We start from the raw sequence: 17,913 nt of genomic DNA, 5'->3' as shown, positions 1-17,913 counted from the left end.
CAGGAAGGGTAGCTCAGTACAATCCATGTCATTCTCTCTGCACCATGGCCAGATCCTTGGTGGATGAAGCTGTGGGTCTCATTCTGCTTACAACTGATGGGTTGCCAGCTCCACATTGGGAAATACCTGGAGAATTTGGGGATGTCGTTTGAGGAGGGCAGAAATTAGGGAGGGAAGGGACTTCAGTGAGATGTAATGCCATAGAGTCCAAATTCCAAAGCAGCTGTTTTCTCCAGATGAGCTGATCTCTGTTGCTTGGAGATCAGTTGTAATAGCAGAAGACCTCCATCCCATCAGCTGGAGGGTGTCAGCCATAGTGTAAAAACGACACCGAACATTACTTCCACTAACAGGAACACTGAGGGTAAAAAGAATGCAACAAGGTGAAATAGCACTTGCACAGAGCTAAGAAAAAGGACTTGGAAAAAATAAGGACACAAAGGTAGCAGACATGTATATCAGGCTGCTCTGCAAGCAGCTGATTCATGGCCTCTCAACCACATAGATATACAAGCAGTGCTATAAGGCAAGGAGTAGTTGAATCTTAGCTGAACGCATAACTCATCCAGGCTGCTCAATCACACTTCCTTTTGAAGCAGTTCTGGGGGCATCGTTGTTTTATTTGTATACGGGGAGCTGTCTATATGAACTCGTCCAGATATGAAAAGCACACTAGCATACCAGCTGTTCATATGGGCAGTTACTACGACGGGGGAAACTGCCTACATTAAAATTATGTAGTAACGTTTAAATTAAAGTTTAAATCACCTGTATAAATGTTTTGTTTCATTTTAAATGTTGGGTGATACTAGATTTTGTTCCCCCCACCCCCAAGAGAACTTTATTTTAAAAAGTTGCTTGGAGGAATACATGGCCCATGTGGGAACCACTAATTCAGCTGTTTCCTGACATTTATGAACGCATTACATTAATACAGGTTTTCTCATTTCTTATACAAGAGGCTGAGAGTCTCGAATATAAGGAGGAATAAGAATTCCATCCCATACTAATGTGCTCGGTATCCATTTTTTAAGTTAATGGTCCTAACAAAATCACCAAAGATTGTGGAAGTTATAGTAGTTTAATACTTTGAAGTTATTGAGAAGTCTAGCAGAAATCATGATCCTGCTGTGGTTATTGTCTCTACTAACACAAGCAATTCAATGTTTTATGCTGAGCAGCAACTCAGTACATTGTCCATATTAAAGGAATACTAAATGATACCAACCATAGAGCACACAGTGTCTCTATAGCTTGCTGTCCAATCATATCAGCCAACTTCCCTACAAATTAGATGTGAAGAAATCAATTCCCTTCTGAGAGCGCTTCTACACTTGTGGATTGTTGGATCCTCTGAATCCTTTCTGTCAGTGGCAGATCCTTTTCCAAGCGTAAGGCACCTTGTTCCAGTGTAAGAGAGATGTTTTGCTGTTCGGTTTGCCAGATAGAGACTCTACTGGTAGGGTTGATCTTTTAAAAATTTTCTTCCCAGGTGCTTAAAATTTTAGTCATTTTAAATGATGCAGCACTGCCCTCTGGTGTAATATTAGGGACATAAAATGTTACCTGCCTACATAATGGCTAACTTCTTTCTTGTTGCCGGTTCATTCTGTATTACCAAAAAGAACACCATTATGAATCCTACCCATGTTTTTGGCACTCTTTTGATAACTTTTCCTATGCTGTTCTTATACCTAAAGTGTACTATGTAAAATAACTTCCTCTGCCTCTGTGTGTTTCTTTACAAGCACGCCTTTCACATAATGATAGAGGTAAGATGCATTGTTTATTCATAGTTATGGATTTGGGGATTGTACATGATGAAGGCCTTTCTGCTGTACCTGTATAGAATTTTATTAATTAGCATATATGGACCAATGTGACAAATACCTGTGTCCCAAAAGTGTTGATCATTTTCCTTTTTGTACTGCTGCACGCTGTTCTTCATTTCTGTGTCAGTGACTTGTCTGTCCATGCTCTTTGGCAACAGTTGTGATTCTCCTGTGATTTAGAAGAAAACTAATTTCATGTCAAGTACGATCCAGTTAGTATTGATATCCCTTCTCTCTCCCCCCCCCCCCCCCCCGGCATTTTCTGCTAGTAAATTTCCAGTTCTTTTCAGTTCACCCATAAAGGTCGTAAAACTCAGGGTACATATTGGAATTTTACCCTATAACCACAACGTAGCAGTTAACCCTGATTTCTCCCCTTGGATTTCAGTGTTTGGTTAAAAATCAAAAATTCTATCCATTTTATTTTCTGCATTATAAGGAACCAGATGAAATCAGTAATTGGGGTCCTGGAAGAAATTGGAATAGTATTGTCAAGTGCTTTGTACAGTGAAAAGAGCTAACTACTATTAGATTTGATTTTGTGTTGATTGTTAGAGAATTGGTTTTGGTGTATATTTGACAGATGTGGTCATACTTGTTTGATACTGGGTACCTCTTAAGCTGGACGTCTTTTGGTTTTCTCTTTCAAGAAAGATAAAACTAGGCTGGCTATTTTTTGAACCTAAGGTTTTGCATATTCTTTAACATTCTGTTGTCTGTATCCTGATATTGTTATTTTAGTGAGCTTTTAAGTAATCAACTCCTATTTTGATAGTTGTGCATAGAGAAAATTTTAAAACTCACTTCATGGAAAATATATATTTCATTTAGGATATTTATATGCCATCTTCCGAACTAGACACTGAAATACTGAAATCTAGTTTAAAACTTATAACAAACCAGAATTAAAATTATACTAAAGCCAAACACAAATACCATAAAACCATCAAATCAGTCCATAAACAATTTCCAGAACTATGTAATATCCAGCTTAACAAGTGAATGTAAGCAGTATATTAAAATGTATCCATAGCTTTCCTAGAAGATACTGCTGAAGTAGTTCTTAGGGAAGTTTTAAGACATCTTTAAAAACAGAGTTCAGAAATACAATCTTACAGTAAGTTGTTGACACGATGCATTTTTGTAATCCTTTACACTGGTGGCTAGCCCTGTATAGCTGCAAAAATAGTGATTTAATTTCTCTATCAGATTTAAATTTGGCTTAACATCTGGTGCACTTTGTTGAAAAAAAGGGGAAATTGGATTGAAGATCTACTAAATGAGTGTTCAATGTATTGGCACATTTTCAATTAATATAATTGCTTATATAACGTAATGATATTATTAGATATTCTATGGAGTAATATGAAAATCTATTAACCATATGATAAAACTTTCATTGCCAGCATCTGTAACCCAAAGTAGAAAACAATAGTTTCAGATTTTCTTACACTTGCCAAAATGAACACAGCCAGAAGCTGAAGGAGTATAAAACATTTAAAGGTTAGAATGTGGACAAACAATTATATGACAGGTGGCCAAATTATATAAACTTACTGAATTAGGTGAACGCAGGGATGGGAGATTGTTTAAGCCCAATTTGTGAGTAAAAACTTTTTTAGGATTGCTGGAATCAGGAGCTACAGTTGAACTTTGATTAGTCTTTTAATTGGACTGTTAGTGTAAAGGTGAATTGAGTTGATTTGAAATTTTGCACATTCCTTGTACAAAAATGGATACGCATAAGAAAGAGTGGTGTTGAAATTGAATATTATTATCCCAGCCTTTACATTTTTTTAGAAAAAGATTTGTTTAGATTGATTGCTGAGTATTCCAAGTGATTATTTTCTTTGTGGGAGATCAAACATAATGAATTTTTTTAATAGCTGTGAACTAATGTACATTAAAAGCCAGGCTTCTGCTGCAGGGTGTGTACAGTTTTTGCTTTGCCCATGCGAGAAATGAAAGAAACAGAATAAATATGAACAGAAATATTTTATGCAATTTGACTTCATCTTAGGCTTCATTTCAGTTGTTGGTGAGGATATGTTATGGATATGTTAGGTTGAAAAATCATGTCTATGTTCTAGTTAAAGAGGTAGTGTTCTCAAAGAGCTGCAAGTTATTTCTTAGGTAGTTTTCATTGTCCATATTTGTTTACTACTTATTACATTAACTTTGGTAGTACTGATGCTTTACTGTTTGTTTTATGAGAAGATCTTAATGCTAACTAAATTGCAGTCACAAATTGATACCTTCATTTACTAGTACAGTCCAGTTTTTTTTAAAAGCAGGACCCCATGGCTGCTTTCTTTTTCCAGAGCATATTTTTAACCAGCTAGAGACAGGCAGAGACAGGAGTGAATGGGTTATGTTGGGAAACAGGCTGTCTGCTTTTATATTCTATTAAGTTTATTGAGAGAGCTGAGAAATGTGATGCTGGCTATTTTCGCATCACAGATTTCTTGCATCTTGTCTGGTTTGGCACTGCCCTTTCTTGGGAAGAACATTTGCCTCCAGCCTTTATCATCTCCATTCTACTTTGCAGGAGCCTGCCTGTCTGCTCACCTTTCAGAGTACAATGGAAATGCTTGCTTCTCATATATTAGACAGCATATCCACGAAGGGATGTGCACAGAGAAAAAACCAAGACTGTTTCTTTCTTCAATACCTTTTTTTCCAGAGTATACAAACAAAACATAAACTTCTCTCCAGTGGCGTGTATGCTGCCTGTTCCTTGGAGGGGTGTATATGTGGTCTGTTTCTGTCTTTTCCCAATCTGCAGTGCCTGTCTGAGAATATAAGCAAAATGTTTGACTTGACATGCAGGCAGGTTCAGTACCAGAACTTAAATAGATCCAGCGTGAAGAAAGACTTCCCGAAGGTGCTGGCAAAGTGGAAGAACGTGGAGATTATTGTCTTCTAGAAAGAAACCTGCCTCTGTCAGTGATTTTCTAAATAACTCATTCCATTGCTGCCCTTGGTTTTTGATACCATGGAAAGCTGACAAAATACCACAGAACAACTTATTTGCAGCAGTCAGATAAATTACACTAGAGAGATTTGGTTTGGTTGATTTTGGAGTGCAAATTGCTAGAAATTTGGGTGGTGATTAAAATATGTGGTAAATCTAGAATAAATTAGGTGATGTGAAGCCTCTCGATTTTCCTGGACGTTTGTATTTTTCTGTGTGTTTTCATCAGTAGGCCATATTGTTGCACGCAAACAATGGCTTGTTCTTCTAAATAAGGATGATCAGTGCATTGGTATAAGTATTCTGATTTTTTAGTATTAAAATTATGTTTGTCATGTTATTAATAAGCTTCATTATTAAAAGTTGTCCCCTTTTTTGTGGTTCATCTCAAGTAGTCATTTTAATCAGAAAGATTGTGGAGCTTAACGACTTGGTCTGTTTGCTTGTAGGACCCTGGACCACCACCACCATCGCCACTGATGGGCCTGAAGCCACTGCAGTTACTTGAGATCAAAGCTAGGGGAAGGTTTGGCTGCGTTTGGAAAGCTCAGCTGCTGAGTGAACATGTAGCAGTGAAAATATTTCCAGTCCAGGTATATAAACAAACTTCCATGCAACTGCAGAGTTACTCTGAGTTGCTCAGATTTACTCTGCATAATGCCCTACATTATTGTGAAATGCTGTTTCACAGAGATATGTTGCTCATGCAACTGAGAAAGGAAAAGTAATTCCACATTTCAAAATAACTGTGAGTAAAAAATTATGACTTAATTAAGGGCAGAGAATATTAATGTTTAGAGAGAGTTTTAGAGGTTAGCCATGTTGGTCTGCAGTGGAGCAGCTAGGTTCAAGTCCAGTCGCATCTCTGAGATCAACAAGATTTTCATGGTCTGAGTTTTAGAGAATCAACGGAATGTGATGAAAGCTTATACCCCAAACATCTTGTTGGTCTGTAGCTGTTCAGAGAAAGGGAGACAAATTTTTAAGATTATACTATTATATTATTAAGAATATCTGGCAGAAATAGCTGATTGTTTAATATATAAGTTTAATATAAGTTTAGTTTAATATAATATAAGGGTTTAATATAAGTTTAATATAAGGTTAAACTTAACCTTAAGTTTAATATAAGGTTACTAAAGAGTTTAAATGTGTAATCCTGTGGGTATAAATGTAATAAACTGCCATACTTGTCTCTTTGAATTATTAGAGAGTTTGGTAAAATAACTATTCAAATCTGATAGCTGGTTCATATAAACTGTTAGGATATAATTGATATTTCTGTGTGTTTAGGTCCCTTAAAATGTATGTGGTATCCATTTGATTGATATAAAAGCTTAGGTGGCTTTTGAGAATGAATTGCAGAAGTAATTTTATGAATAGAGATAAGTTTTTTAAATTGTGGGCTATTTTGGTGTATTGACATTCCTCTTTTTGTTTTAAGGACAAACAGTCATGGCAAAATGAATATGAAATCTACAACTTGCCCGGAATGAAACATGAAAATATACTGCAGTTTATTGGCGCTGAGAAACGAGGCACCAACATTGATGTAGATTTATGGCTGATTACAGCATTTCATGAAAAGGTACTTGAACTATTTCGTATGTATGATTTTTTTAAAATATAGTGGTTCCATTCTGAATGCACAAATAGAATATTTGCTACAAGAAATGTGGCTTTTGATATAGTCATAAGGCATGTATGAGTCAAGAAGTTTCTAAAATCATTTGCAACAAAACTCATTAGTTGTGATGAGAACTGCACATTGTGAAAGATCTGTTTTCCTGTCTCTACTGGTCAGTAATGTGGAATGGGGACAGAAACACACAGCGTAAGAATCTGAGAACATCATACTACAAATTTTGGAAATTGAAGAAAATAACTTTACATGAGGCCGCCATTTTCAGAAAAAAGCCTTTTATTTTTTCACATGCAGTTCAGTTTTGCTTCAGGTTTTGCTTCAGTTCATTTCAGGTAGAGTGCTGAACTATAACCTGAGAGACCTAGGTTCAAATTCCCAATCTGCCCTGGAAGCATGCTGGTGACCTTGGGCCAGCTATGTTCTTTAAGGCTTCCATACGTCACAGGATTGTTGTGAGGATAAAAGGGAAACAGTTTTGTGTCCCAATGGGAAGAAAGGCAGTGAGCAATGAAGTATATAAATGCCTAAAATCAATTCCTTTATTTCTTCAGACTTTATCTCGTGGTCTTGAATGTCCGCAGAAACTGGAGTGTTTTTTTCTGTCCTTACCTTTAGGAGTTGCTGGTATAAACGTTAAATATATTTGTATTCTTAATTCCTTGGACAGCTTGTTCCAAGTCTGAGCACTGGACCATTGAGTTCAACTTTCACAATAGAAAGTGAACATGATAGAATTGGATATTGGGTGGCTTCAGGAGAAATGTCTGTGCCTGTCTTTACTGAGGCCCGTTCCACATGGGCCTCGCAAGTGGGCGTGCACCAGCATACTTGTCGCCGGAGCACCCCCCGAGACCATTTGCACGATGCCTTGCAAATGGTACTGGTGCCCTGGCGGCCCGCAGGGCTGCGTTCACATGGGCACGCCAGTTCAGATCCCTCTCACCTTCCCAGTCGTTGTCACACTGGAGAGGCCAGGAGACACGCCCTCGTGGCCATGGCAATGTGTCCAGGGCCAGAGGCCAGAAGGCATGTCCCCTGGCCTCTCCAGAGTGACAGCAGTTGGGAAACAAGGTAAGAGGGATCTGCGCTGGCATGGTGAAAACGTCAGTGTCCACCTGGTGCCATTCATTCCGCACTGGGTGAACACCGGCTTTTTCCAAAAGACTTGCTCATTGAGCGAGTCTGAAAAACACCATTGTAGGGGGAATGCACTGCTGTGGCAGCAGTGTGAAGTTCTCCCCCCCACCCACGTTTTTACCAGCCCCATGCCGGTCTATCTGGCCCGTGCGGAATGGGGCCGTGACTGTAGTAGCTGAAAGTGTTCTGTGTGCTTTGGAGCATTTGTGGATATCTAAATGTGTATTTATAGCTTAGTATTTATAGCTTAGTATTGCTTAGTATTTATAGCTACTAGCATTTCTTTGAAAACTGGGAAGGGGAAGTGTGTTGAATACTTTCATAATTTTTATCATCTTTTTTGCTCAGGGTTCGCTTACAGACTTCCTGAAGGCTAATGTAGTTTCGTGGAATGAACTTTGTCACATTGCTGAAACTATGGCTAGAGGTTTGGCGTACCTTCACGAAGACATCCCTGGTCTAAAGGACGGGCATAAGCCAGCTATATCACATAGGTACGATACTTAATAAAGTAGTTAATCCTTCCTTCCTTAAGCATATGAAGTATTTCATAATTTACAATAGTTAATGAACATTGTGCAAGAGGACATTTGGGGGAGGTGTATGCAGCAGCGTGCCATGAAAAGGGAAATATGTACATCTCCCCATCCTCCACTCTTCCATGAGTTCTTCCATTGAATGGAGCTAAAAATTGAAGTTTATTAAATAAGTCTGTTCCATATTTTATTCAGTGTAATCTTTTGTTGGCATTTATACAGTATGCGTGATCATTTTTCCTTTGTTTTTAATTTTTCAAGGGATATCAAAAGCAAGAACGTGTTGCTGAAAAATAACCTTACAGCTTGTATTGCTGATTTTGGCCTTGCTCTAAAGTTTGAAGCTGGGAAGTCAGCTGGTGACACACACGGCCAGGTAAGTAGTTGTGATTCACTTTCCTTGGAGTTATGAACACTTCTTGCAAAGCAGCAAACTAAGGAGTTAGAAAGTGTTACGAGGGAGGGATATGTAAATTCCTGGTGCTGCCTCCTAAATTAGCATTCTAACTCTGCATTATATGAAGATTTCTAGCAGATTGATACTAATCTAAACCAGAGTACTTTATATAACTTTTATGGGGACCTTTGCATTGGAAGAATGCTTCTAAGTGAGGCTTGGAGCATGTCTCCCTGTCTGGGCTGGTTTATCCATACCAAAATCTCTCTGTCCTCAACTGCTCTCTTATGTTATTCCTGCCTTGGTCATTTCATTAAAAATGCAGGAACTTACTGTGATAGTTGGTTTCTAAAAGATGTTAAGTGCTCTATTACTATGTCACATGATGGCTAGATGACAATTCATGACTTTTACAACCCAATCCAAACCCTGAGGCAGCTGGGGAGAGTACTTCTGCTATGCTGCCTCCAGAAGGCTTGCAGGCAGCATGGAGAGGCAACTAAAAGAAAAAAATCCCTGGCTGCCTAAAAGCCCTCCAGTGGGCTTATAGTGGCATAAGTCTGAAGCCTCAGCTGCAGCATACCTTGCCCTAATGCTGGGGTGGAAGCCCACTAAAGTCAGCTCCACCTCTGGGAATGCCCGGCAAACACCCCCCCCCCCCATGTGCTAGTGTTCAATTGGATGCCAGCATTTCTTTTCACTGTCACACATTTCCAGGGTTCGCCATGGCAGAGCACCCAGCCGCTGGCGCCTTTGCTCTCTTCACCGGCAAGGGTGCCCTTTACATCAGCGGAGAGGTCAAACGCTTCAGTGTAGCCTGGTGCCGCTCCCACAGCCCATTTCTGCACACATGCCCAGACACACACCCCCCCCCCCCAAATCTGGATTGAGCTACCCAGTTAATGTGCTCCTTGGGTAGTTATAACATACAACTAAAAAGTATTTGCAGATATTTAGTAGAGACATTGCATTGTAGAATGCATCAGTTTGACACATGCTACATATGTGCTGTGTTTAACTGAGAAATAGATAGGAACCTAACATTGTGGTTAAATATTTTTTCAAGGTTGGCACCCGAAGGTATATGGCTCCAGAAGTGTTAGAAGGTGCTATCAACTTCCAAAGGGATGCATTTTTGAGAATAGACATGTATGCCATGGGACTGGTACTGTGGGAGCTAGCTTCACGATGTACTGCGTCAGATGGTAAGTAATGTGCAATTCTTTAATATTTGGAGAATAGCTTGTACATTGAGAGTTTTTTTGTTTTCCATAAAACCTGAAGATTATAATTTTTAAATGTCATCATTTCAGAGCTTTGAATATTTATTTATTTATTATCAGTTTTATATACCACCCCTCCCCCAAAGGGCTCTGGGTGGTGCACAGCATAAATTAAATTTTTAAAAAATGTTTTTAAAACTGTTATTAATTGTGACTTACTTATTTAAAGATAGCAATGGCGATCTGCACCTAGATTCAGAAATCAAATCTGTTCAGAAACTATAAATTTTAACAAACTTTTGGGCCTCCTATTCACATACTCTAGTTTTCCAAGGTAGTTTGCAATGTAGATTTTAAAGGTGCAAAACTTTGAATGTATAAGCAGTTCAAAATGTATAGAAGATGCTTTGGATGATATTTATTTAGACTTGTTCTGTGTCCTAGTTGTTCCTACATTGAAGCACTTTGGAGAGAGACTCGCAATTTTGTTGAATGTTGACAAGCTTGAATAAAGTAGTGCGTGTCCTCACCATACTCTGTCTTGGGTAGCTAATGGATTAAGGAGATCTGGGCTTGGTCATTAGACCTTAAGGGGGTGATCCTGGGGAAGTTGCTAATTTTAAGCCTAATCAGCTTTTTTGGGATATTAGGCTAAAATGAGGAATTTTTTTATGCAGCCCTGAGTTCCATCAGGAATAGGTTATATGAATGTGCCACCTAATATTTTATTGTTGTTTAAAATACAGGACCTGTGGACGAGTATATGTTACCTTTTGAAGAAGAGGTGGGCCAGCATCCGTCCCTTGAAGATATGCAGGAGGTTGTTGTACACAAAAAGAAGAGGCCTGTTTTGAGAGAGTGTTGGCAGAAGCATGCTGTAAGTAATATGATCAAGCCTACAAAAGCTCATTCCGCACAGGCAGAATAATGCACTTTCAAACTGCTTTCAGTGGTCTTTGAAGCTGTGCAGAATAGCAAAATCCACTTGCAAACAGTTGTGAAAGTGGTTTGAAAACGCATTATTTTGCATGTGCGGAAGGGGCCAAAGTTAACATTGAAGCTTCCATTTGAAACGTACAAACACCACAACATTCTCCTGTAGAGAACAACATTTAGGATTTGTATTTCATTATAGTGGTCTTCAGATATTCAGGTGTATAACTCCGTGCAGCTAACCATCAGTTGTATGTGTATCCTTTTGTTTAGAGCAAAGATTAACCACAAGTCCTGTTCAAAGTAATGAATGAGTTTAATTCACGATTAAGTTGATTTCAGTAGGAGTACATTGTGACGATATTTTGTTAGATTATGCCTTTGTGACTTCAGAGCTGATGTTGCAGTAAAACGCAGCTTGGATTTCATTCTCAGTTGTGCTCTCTGGTGTTAGAATAACAGATTTCCAGGCATTGTAAGAATGATGTGAAATTGCACAAAGATTTTTAACTGTGAGTTTGTTTGGGGGGAGTGTTAGTGTTGTCCCGCTAATGCAGGGTCCGCTGCTCGGATTTTTAAACACCAGTTCTCTCGATTGAGCACGATGTCTGGTTGCGGGCCTGTAACTTTCAGATTCGGGGTGGGGCGTGCTATCATCAAATTATGAAAAAAGTTCTGTTTAAACTTCTAATGCACTTTACATTGGTAAATGAGGAACCAAAAGTACAGGTCTCTTCCTCTTACCTTGTGTTATCCTTTCTGTTATAATAACCCAAATGAGAGGATAGTTTTCTTTGGCTTCTGAAAGGAAGTATGTGTTGCTTTCAGATATATATTTTAAATAGAATTTCAGTTGTTTCTTAAAGTTTGAAACCAGAGATTCACTTGTAGTGTTCTGATGGAAGGAGAGTTTTTATATTCAAGCCTTTGTATTTAAATTAAGTGCAGTGGTCTTAAATGTCAATGTTGTTTTGCTTTGTTTTTTTGTTTTAAACTTTGCCTTCATTTTCTTGAAATAAAACAAGACTTAACCCATAAAAAATGTCAATGTTGTTTCAGGGAATGGCAATGCTTTGTGAAACCATAGAAGAGTGTTGGGATCACGATGCAGAAGCCCGATTATCAGCTGGTTGTGTAGAGGAACGGATTATTCAGATGCAAAGACTAACAAACATTATAACCACAGAGGACATTGTGACTGTGGTCACTATGGTGACGAACGTGGACTTTCCTCCCAAAGAATCCAGCCTATGATAGTTACATCGGTCATACATCACGACCAATGAGACTCTCTGAACTGGAGCTGCTAACAGGCCTGTTTCCGGTCAACCTGATTTTCTGCGTGAAATTTGGAATGGTAAGTCTGTCTTCAAAGTATCAGTGGGAAGACACTTCCATGCCCTACTCCAGACATGGATCCAGGAGACTTACTGCATTCCCTGCATATGAAGGACACAAGATTAAGAAGCGGCAGAATGACGTTAATGAACTTTTGAAGAACATGGACCTATCCTGGCTAGTCAAGCATTTTAAGAGCTGACATCGTATTTCTTAATACGTCAGAAAAGACTAATTCCTTAAAATGAACTACTGCTATTTTTTTTTAAATCAAACATTTCATTTCAGATTTAAGAAAAAGGGTAACTTGTTTTTAATGCATTTGCTGTTGTGTTTATATAATGACTATTGTAATGCCAATATGACACAGCTTGTGAATGTTTAGTGTGCTGCTGTTGTATGTAATCAAAGTGGAATCTAGCAAAAAGGCTTCCAAGCATTACTTAACCTCCCTCAACAAGGTATACCTCAGTTCCACCTGCGGCTAAATTGTGAAATTGACAACACTAACACTGAAACAATATTTGATCCTCGTTTTGTAAATGATGTAATTATGGATTCAATGGTGTTTGGGGAAAAAATGGTAAGCTGTGCTTTATGCCAACAGTCAGTGGCCATTTCTAAACAGTGTGTTCACCTTCCTTGATCTAGCTTGTGTATAAAAAAAGTATTGTGTTTGAAATGGCAAACTTCCCCTGTCTTTAGTTTAAAGCATTATTTTTACCTCCAGTTTCCAAAATATTGCATACGTTTATTTTACTAAATATTATTTAGGTTTGCTGTGTCTGAGGGTTATTTGAAAATTTAAGCATGACTTTTAAAACTTTATGTGAGCTATGGCACTGGAAAGTTCTTCTAATTCTTTTGAAATAAGCTTTTTTTCCCAATTTATGTATGTAAATATTCTGCCTATTTTCTGTCACACTAAACAGAATCCAGTTACTACTGTGTCACTGTTTCAGGATCACCTCAGGAAGACTCATTACCCAGAACTCCTCACTATTTGCGTTGCCTTTTGCAGCTTCACAACACTTGATTTTGGTGCCGACTTGTCAGAGTAATATTTGATGTTCAAGATGCATAGGTGCATCCTATGGTCGCAAAAGAACATACAACCACACCTTTCCTTTTTAAAGAAAAATGCTTACCATCAAATATGCAATTACTTCTGTAGAGATGACGATGTAGCACAGTCTAGCAAAAAAAGCTCTACAATGTTAAATCTAACTCCTGTCGTATCTGAGCATTACAGGCACTTAAGATGTTGCGCCTCATGATAACAACTGAAGCGAAATGGGCAGTAAGTGGACAGGTGCCAAAGTATTTTTCAAAGTAATAATACACTACAGTTATTTGATCAGTTATGTTTATTATACAGGCCAAAGTTAAAGTTAACTTTCAAAAATTACAAACTTACCGACTCAGTAGTCAGTATTCTGATATTCTGGTCAGGTCATTCTTTTTAAAAAAAAAATTCATGCATTAGATTTATAAAAAAAATTTTTAAATGTCACAATCAGGAGCTCACTGTGAATGTTCTCTTTTAATCAGTTATTTATTAAAAACAGTGTTTTTTTAAATGTATTCAGTCTCTGGGAACAAAGAATTATTTATAAGCAAGATTTTGGTAATTGTTGTATAAAGCAGGGAGGAGAAAGGTAACAGCAGAGTTGTTCATAGATAACTGGCACACTACCCAGAGTTTACAGTTTTTGTCTCATGGTTCTATGGTAGTCATAAGAACCCCATGCTCCAATTGGGAAACATACTTGTCCATTCTTTGTTGACAGTGTGGCCAAGGGATTATTGCTTATATGGTGTGTGGATTGTGTAATACTTGGTTTTTAATCTTGCGAGTCAGTATGTCAACCCCAACTCAAGATGTCATGGCTGAAAAGATCTGAACTTTTAAATGGGTTTATTGATTTAATGTATCTGATTTCTCCTCAGGTGGGAATGTTTATACTAGGAAAATGTAAGAACAACATAACTGGTTCTCCAAAAACATGTAAATACAAGAACCATTTTTCATTGAGAACATAAATGCAACTTTTTCTTGTCTGTGGAAACCTATATGGTTTTTGTAAAGCAACTTTCCATTAAATATGAACATCCACCATAGTGACCTCTGAGTCAAGTGGAAACTTATTTTTGTGAATGCACGTCTGTTTGCTGGTCATAGAGGGGAAATCATCAGACAATCAAACTGGGCAATGCATCTCTTCATACTTAGCAGATGCCATTGAAAGTCCCCAGATTGATCATTTCAAGTACCTGAGTTCAGATTTTTAAAGAGAATACCACCACATTATACATAAATGGAACATAAAAGCTTTGTTATGCCGATTTTGTGAAAGTGTTAAAATTCACTGAACTGTTTCAATCCATATTTAAAACACTGTCTTGCAGGGGATCTCAGCACCTTTTTGTTTCAAGCTTTACAGTGCAGTAAGTGTAGAGGTGGACAAATTTCAGTGTTTGAGCAAAGACCATTAATAAATGTCAACATTTAAAGTCTGAGCTAGGGAAGATGCTCTGCTTTCTGGCAGATGTTGTGACCATTGTTGCTTTTACGTGTTTGAATCATACAGCTTGTGTGGATATGGTCAGCTCTGGTGGTTTACCTTGTATTTTTGACTTGTGAAGAAAAGCTAGGCCCCTAGCACAAGTTTTCAGTTGTCTTTGGCTTGCCTGTGTCTACTTAGTTGGCTGCCATATAACTGCCCAAGATTTAACAGATTAGCCAGTTTTTGTGATCAGCTCAAAGTCCAAACCCTGCATTACCTTTTCAGTTTGTGTTAGATGCTAAGACTTTTATATCACATGATGCATGACAACTATTTGTACAGTTGCTACTAAATATTAACTTAGCATTTTGGAACAGATCGTGCCTCGTAATTGTTGGCGTTCTTGAGCTAGCGTTCTCATTCATGGTGGTATTCTGAAAATGAGTCTGGATTGAAATACACAACTATGTACCTTTGATAGCAAAATCCTTGTGGAGTAGCTCTTGCATAACTAAAGTGTAATCAGATGTAGTAGTAATAAATATTTGTTCATACTACAGTTCTACAGAATAAATTGCTGATTGTAGTTTAACAAAGTGAGGTGACTGGTTGGTTGACCTTTTTTCCAGTTTTCTCTTTTTAACCTTTTTAATGCATTTTATTAGGAATATTTGGTATAAGATGCAGCAAGCTATGTACAGCCTTATGGGCAAAATGATAAAAACAGTATCCTTGTTGGAACACCATTTACCTCAAGATACTCAACCAGCAGTACTATTTTTTTTTAATGCACACTCAGTCCATAAAAGATCTGTTACCTCTCAAGATATCGGTAAGCAATTGTTTTAGCTTTACTCTGTACTTGTCAGTGTTCTGGGCACAGGTTGTTGTACTACTGTCAACTTACACTTGCTGTTTTAGCAAGTATTTAAAAACAAACACCCCCCCCCCCTCCTGGATAAAAGTTGATTGTTAAATATTGTATAAAATGTATTCTCTTTCCAAATTCCCACAGAAAGATGAATAAAAAATTAAGTGACTACTATGACTTGCATATTCTTTTCCAAGTTTCATTATCCCTAAGTTGCATATATCGTGTTCATGAAATACTACTTCCAATGTGATCTTGCTATTTAAAAGTTATAAAAATGAATCTCTCCAGTTCTACTTGAGCAATCTTTGCATAGCCAAACAGGCTTTTTGTCATACTGCATAAATAATCTGCCATATTTATCCATGCCTGATGTGCAATAACCATTTTAAGATAAATAGAAATTTACATTTCAACAAGTAGTTTTATTGAATCAATGTATATAGTACTGTGGAGTTTAGATATTGATTTCCATGCATCAGTAATGGTTTATATAAAGAGCTGATACTGATGAAATAAAATATTGCAATACAATAGTTACTCCAGTCTACACCCGTTAACTTTAAAGTGCTTAACTCTATAACTCAACACAGAATTACGTTGCTAGCCTTGGAGTTAGAACTTTTGGCAAATAGATTCAGGTGGAGGATGCTGACTGGTTACAATCAGCAGGGCTTGAGGAAGTTGTTCTTGTGTTCTTTCTTTTCCCAGTTCCAGTCAACACTATCCATTAAATCAAAAATTCTGTATCTGTTCTGCTCAATCTAATGCAACTGAAAAGGGTTGGCTTGTCCAAACCTACTAGTGTTATTTCCAACAGTAAGTTGGATAGCCATGTGTTTTGCTCCAGCAAAAGCTGAAGGAACTGGTGGCTGATGTTTCATACTCTGATAAATAATAAAATCATCCCTGCATTGGGCATAGATGAGTGGACAGAGATTTAAAACACTGAAGTGCTATACACCAAGCATGTTAACTTCTAGTATCAGTATAGCCCAGTGATGGCGAACCTATGGCACGGGTGCCAGAGGTGGCACTCAGAGCCCTCTCTGTGGGCACGCACAAATAGAGTTCATCATGGGGGGGGGGGTAAATCACCCCTCCCCCCACACATCTAGGCTGGCTTGGGCCGCTGGGTTCGATTATTAGCATTAAACTTTAGACATAGTTTTGGGGAAGCAGTATAGGTAACCCTGTTAAGCGCTGTTAAACCCCACTGATTTTCATGTGAAGAACTAAAGCGTGATCCTTTACCTGGGAGTAAGCTCAGTTGCTGGCAATGAGATTGCTTCTGCGTAAGCCCTCCTAGGGTTGCGAAGTGATTCACCGGTTGGAAAAAGGAAGATTTGCACGGTTGCTATCAAATCCAAAGCCACCCCCCACTACCACCAAGCTTACTCCTGAGTAACGTACGCCTTGGAGTCAACCATTTTTTCTAATACTAAAACTTCAGTATTCAGGTTAAATTGCGGTGTTGGCACTTTGCGATAAATAAGTGGGTTTCGAGTTGCAATTTGGGCACTCGGTCTCGAAAAGGTTCGCCATCACTGGTATAGCCCAAGAAGGCTTTAGCTCCAACGTAGCTGTACTTTAAATTGCACATTTACCTGACAGGCAATTGAGATAATCCGGTCCTACAGTGGGATACTGTTAAAATGTCCCATAGTATCAGCATTTAACAGAGTCAGTTGGAATGTTCTCTCCAACAATACATATGAAGCATTTATGTGCCCCAATGCAGAACAGTAAGTTATGGTGCTGCTAAAGCCCATTGTGAAACAGCAACAACTCTGGCTTAAGATGACCAAGAATGACTGTCAAGTTCCCCTAAGCCAGGGGTCTTCAAACTATGCCCCCCCAGAGGTTCACGGACTACAATTCCCATGAGCCTCTGCCAGCATGGCCAAGTGGCAGGGCTGATGGGAACTGTAGTTCATGAACATCTGGAGGGCCATAGTTTGAAGATCCCTGCCCTAAGCCAAGGGAAATTCTTGGTTGCCGAAATTGTAGCCCTGCCCTGCTCCAGAGTTGGGAACAAAACAGCTAACCAGCCCTGTAAGGTTGGCTTAGTTGCTTAACTGGTAGTGTGATATCCAAGGGGTCCACTGAATTTGTGTTGAAACCCAAAACAGCAAGGAAATACTGATGACAATTTTATTAAGTAGAGTAAGTAGAATAAACAATAACAAGTAACCTCACTAGTCTCAGCCAGAAACCTTGTTTAACACACAGCAAAAACAAATAGCAAGGCTTGATAGTTAATAGTCCAGCTCATCCAAATTACACCTCCCCCAATTTTTTTTCTAACTCTTCTAAGCAAACACAGCTTTAGAGGGGGAAAAGGTATGCCACCTCGCGCAACTTGTGGCCGAGACCCTCCAGTCCAGGAGTCATGGTGTTCTTGTGTTGGAACCTATGGTTCGATAGAGCACCCTGATTGCAGGCAAAACCCTGCTTTATCAGAAAATCCCACATGGGGCGAAACCCAAGGCTCCTCAATCTCATCAACAGCATTGACTT

The 17,913-nt window shown here is 38.5% G+C and overlaps 1 protein-coding gene across 2 annotated transcripts in view; it reads left to right on the top strand.

Moving 5' to 3' along the window:
* ACVR2A (activin A receptor type 2A) overlaps window positions 1–15,567 on the top strand; it is an 83,422-nt gene extending 67,855 nt beyond the window's left edge. The window contains exons 5-12 of one of the 2 annotated variants that reach the window (XM_048485463.1): window positions 1,749–1,772; window positions 5,256–5,399; window positions 6,251–6,394; window positions 7,937–8,082; window positions 8,386–8,500; window positions 9,588–9,726; window positions 10,491–10,621; window positions 11,737–15,567. In XM_048485463.1, coding sequence (XP_048341420.1) covers window positions 1,749–1,772; window positions 5,256–5,399; window positions 6,251–6,394; window positions 7,937–8,082; window positions 8,386–8,500; window positions 9,588–9,726; window positions 10,491–10,621; window positions 11,737–11,931 — 1,038 coding nt within the window. In that variant the 3' untranslated portion in view covers window positions 11,932–15,567. The remainder of the gene's footprint in view (window positions 1–1,748; window positions 1,773–5,255; window positions 5,400–6,250; window positions 6,395–7,936; window positions 8,083–8,385; window positions 8,501–9,587; window positions 9,727–10,490; window positions 10,622–11,736) is intronic. The other variant, XM_048485464.1, reaches the window with a different exon arrangement.
* The last annotated feature ends 2,346 nt before the right edge of the window (window positions 15,568–17,913 follow it).

This window comes from Sphaerodactylus townsendi, linkage group LG02 (assembly GCF_021028975.2).
Source record: "Sphaerodactylus townsendi isolate TG3544 linkage group LG02, MPM_Stown_v2.3, whole genome shotgun sequence".
Taxonomy (NCBI): Eukaryota; Metazoa; Chordata; class Lepidosauria; order Squamata; family Sphaerodactylidae; genus Sphaerodactylus; species Sphaerodactylus townsendi.
Note: the sequence above shows the minus strand (reverse complement) of the source record. Positions and strands in the feature narration are given on the sequence as shown.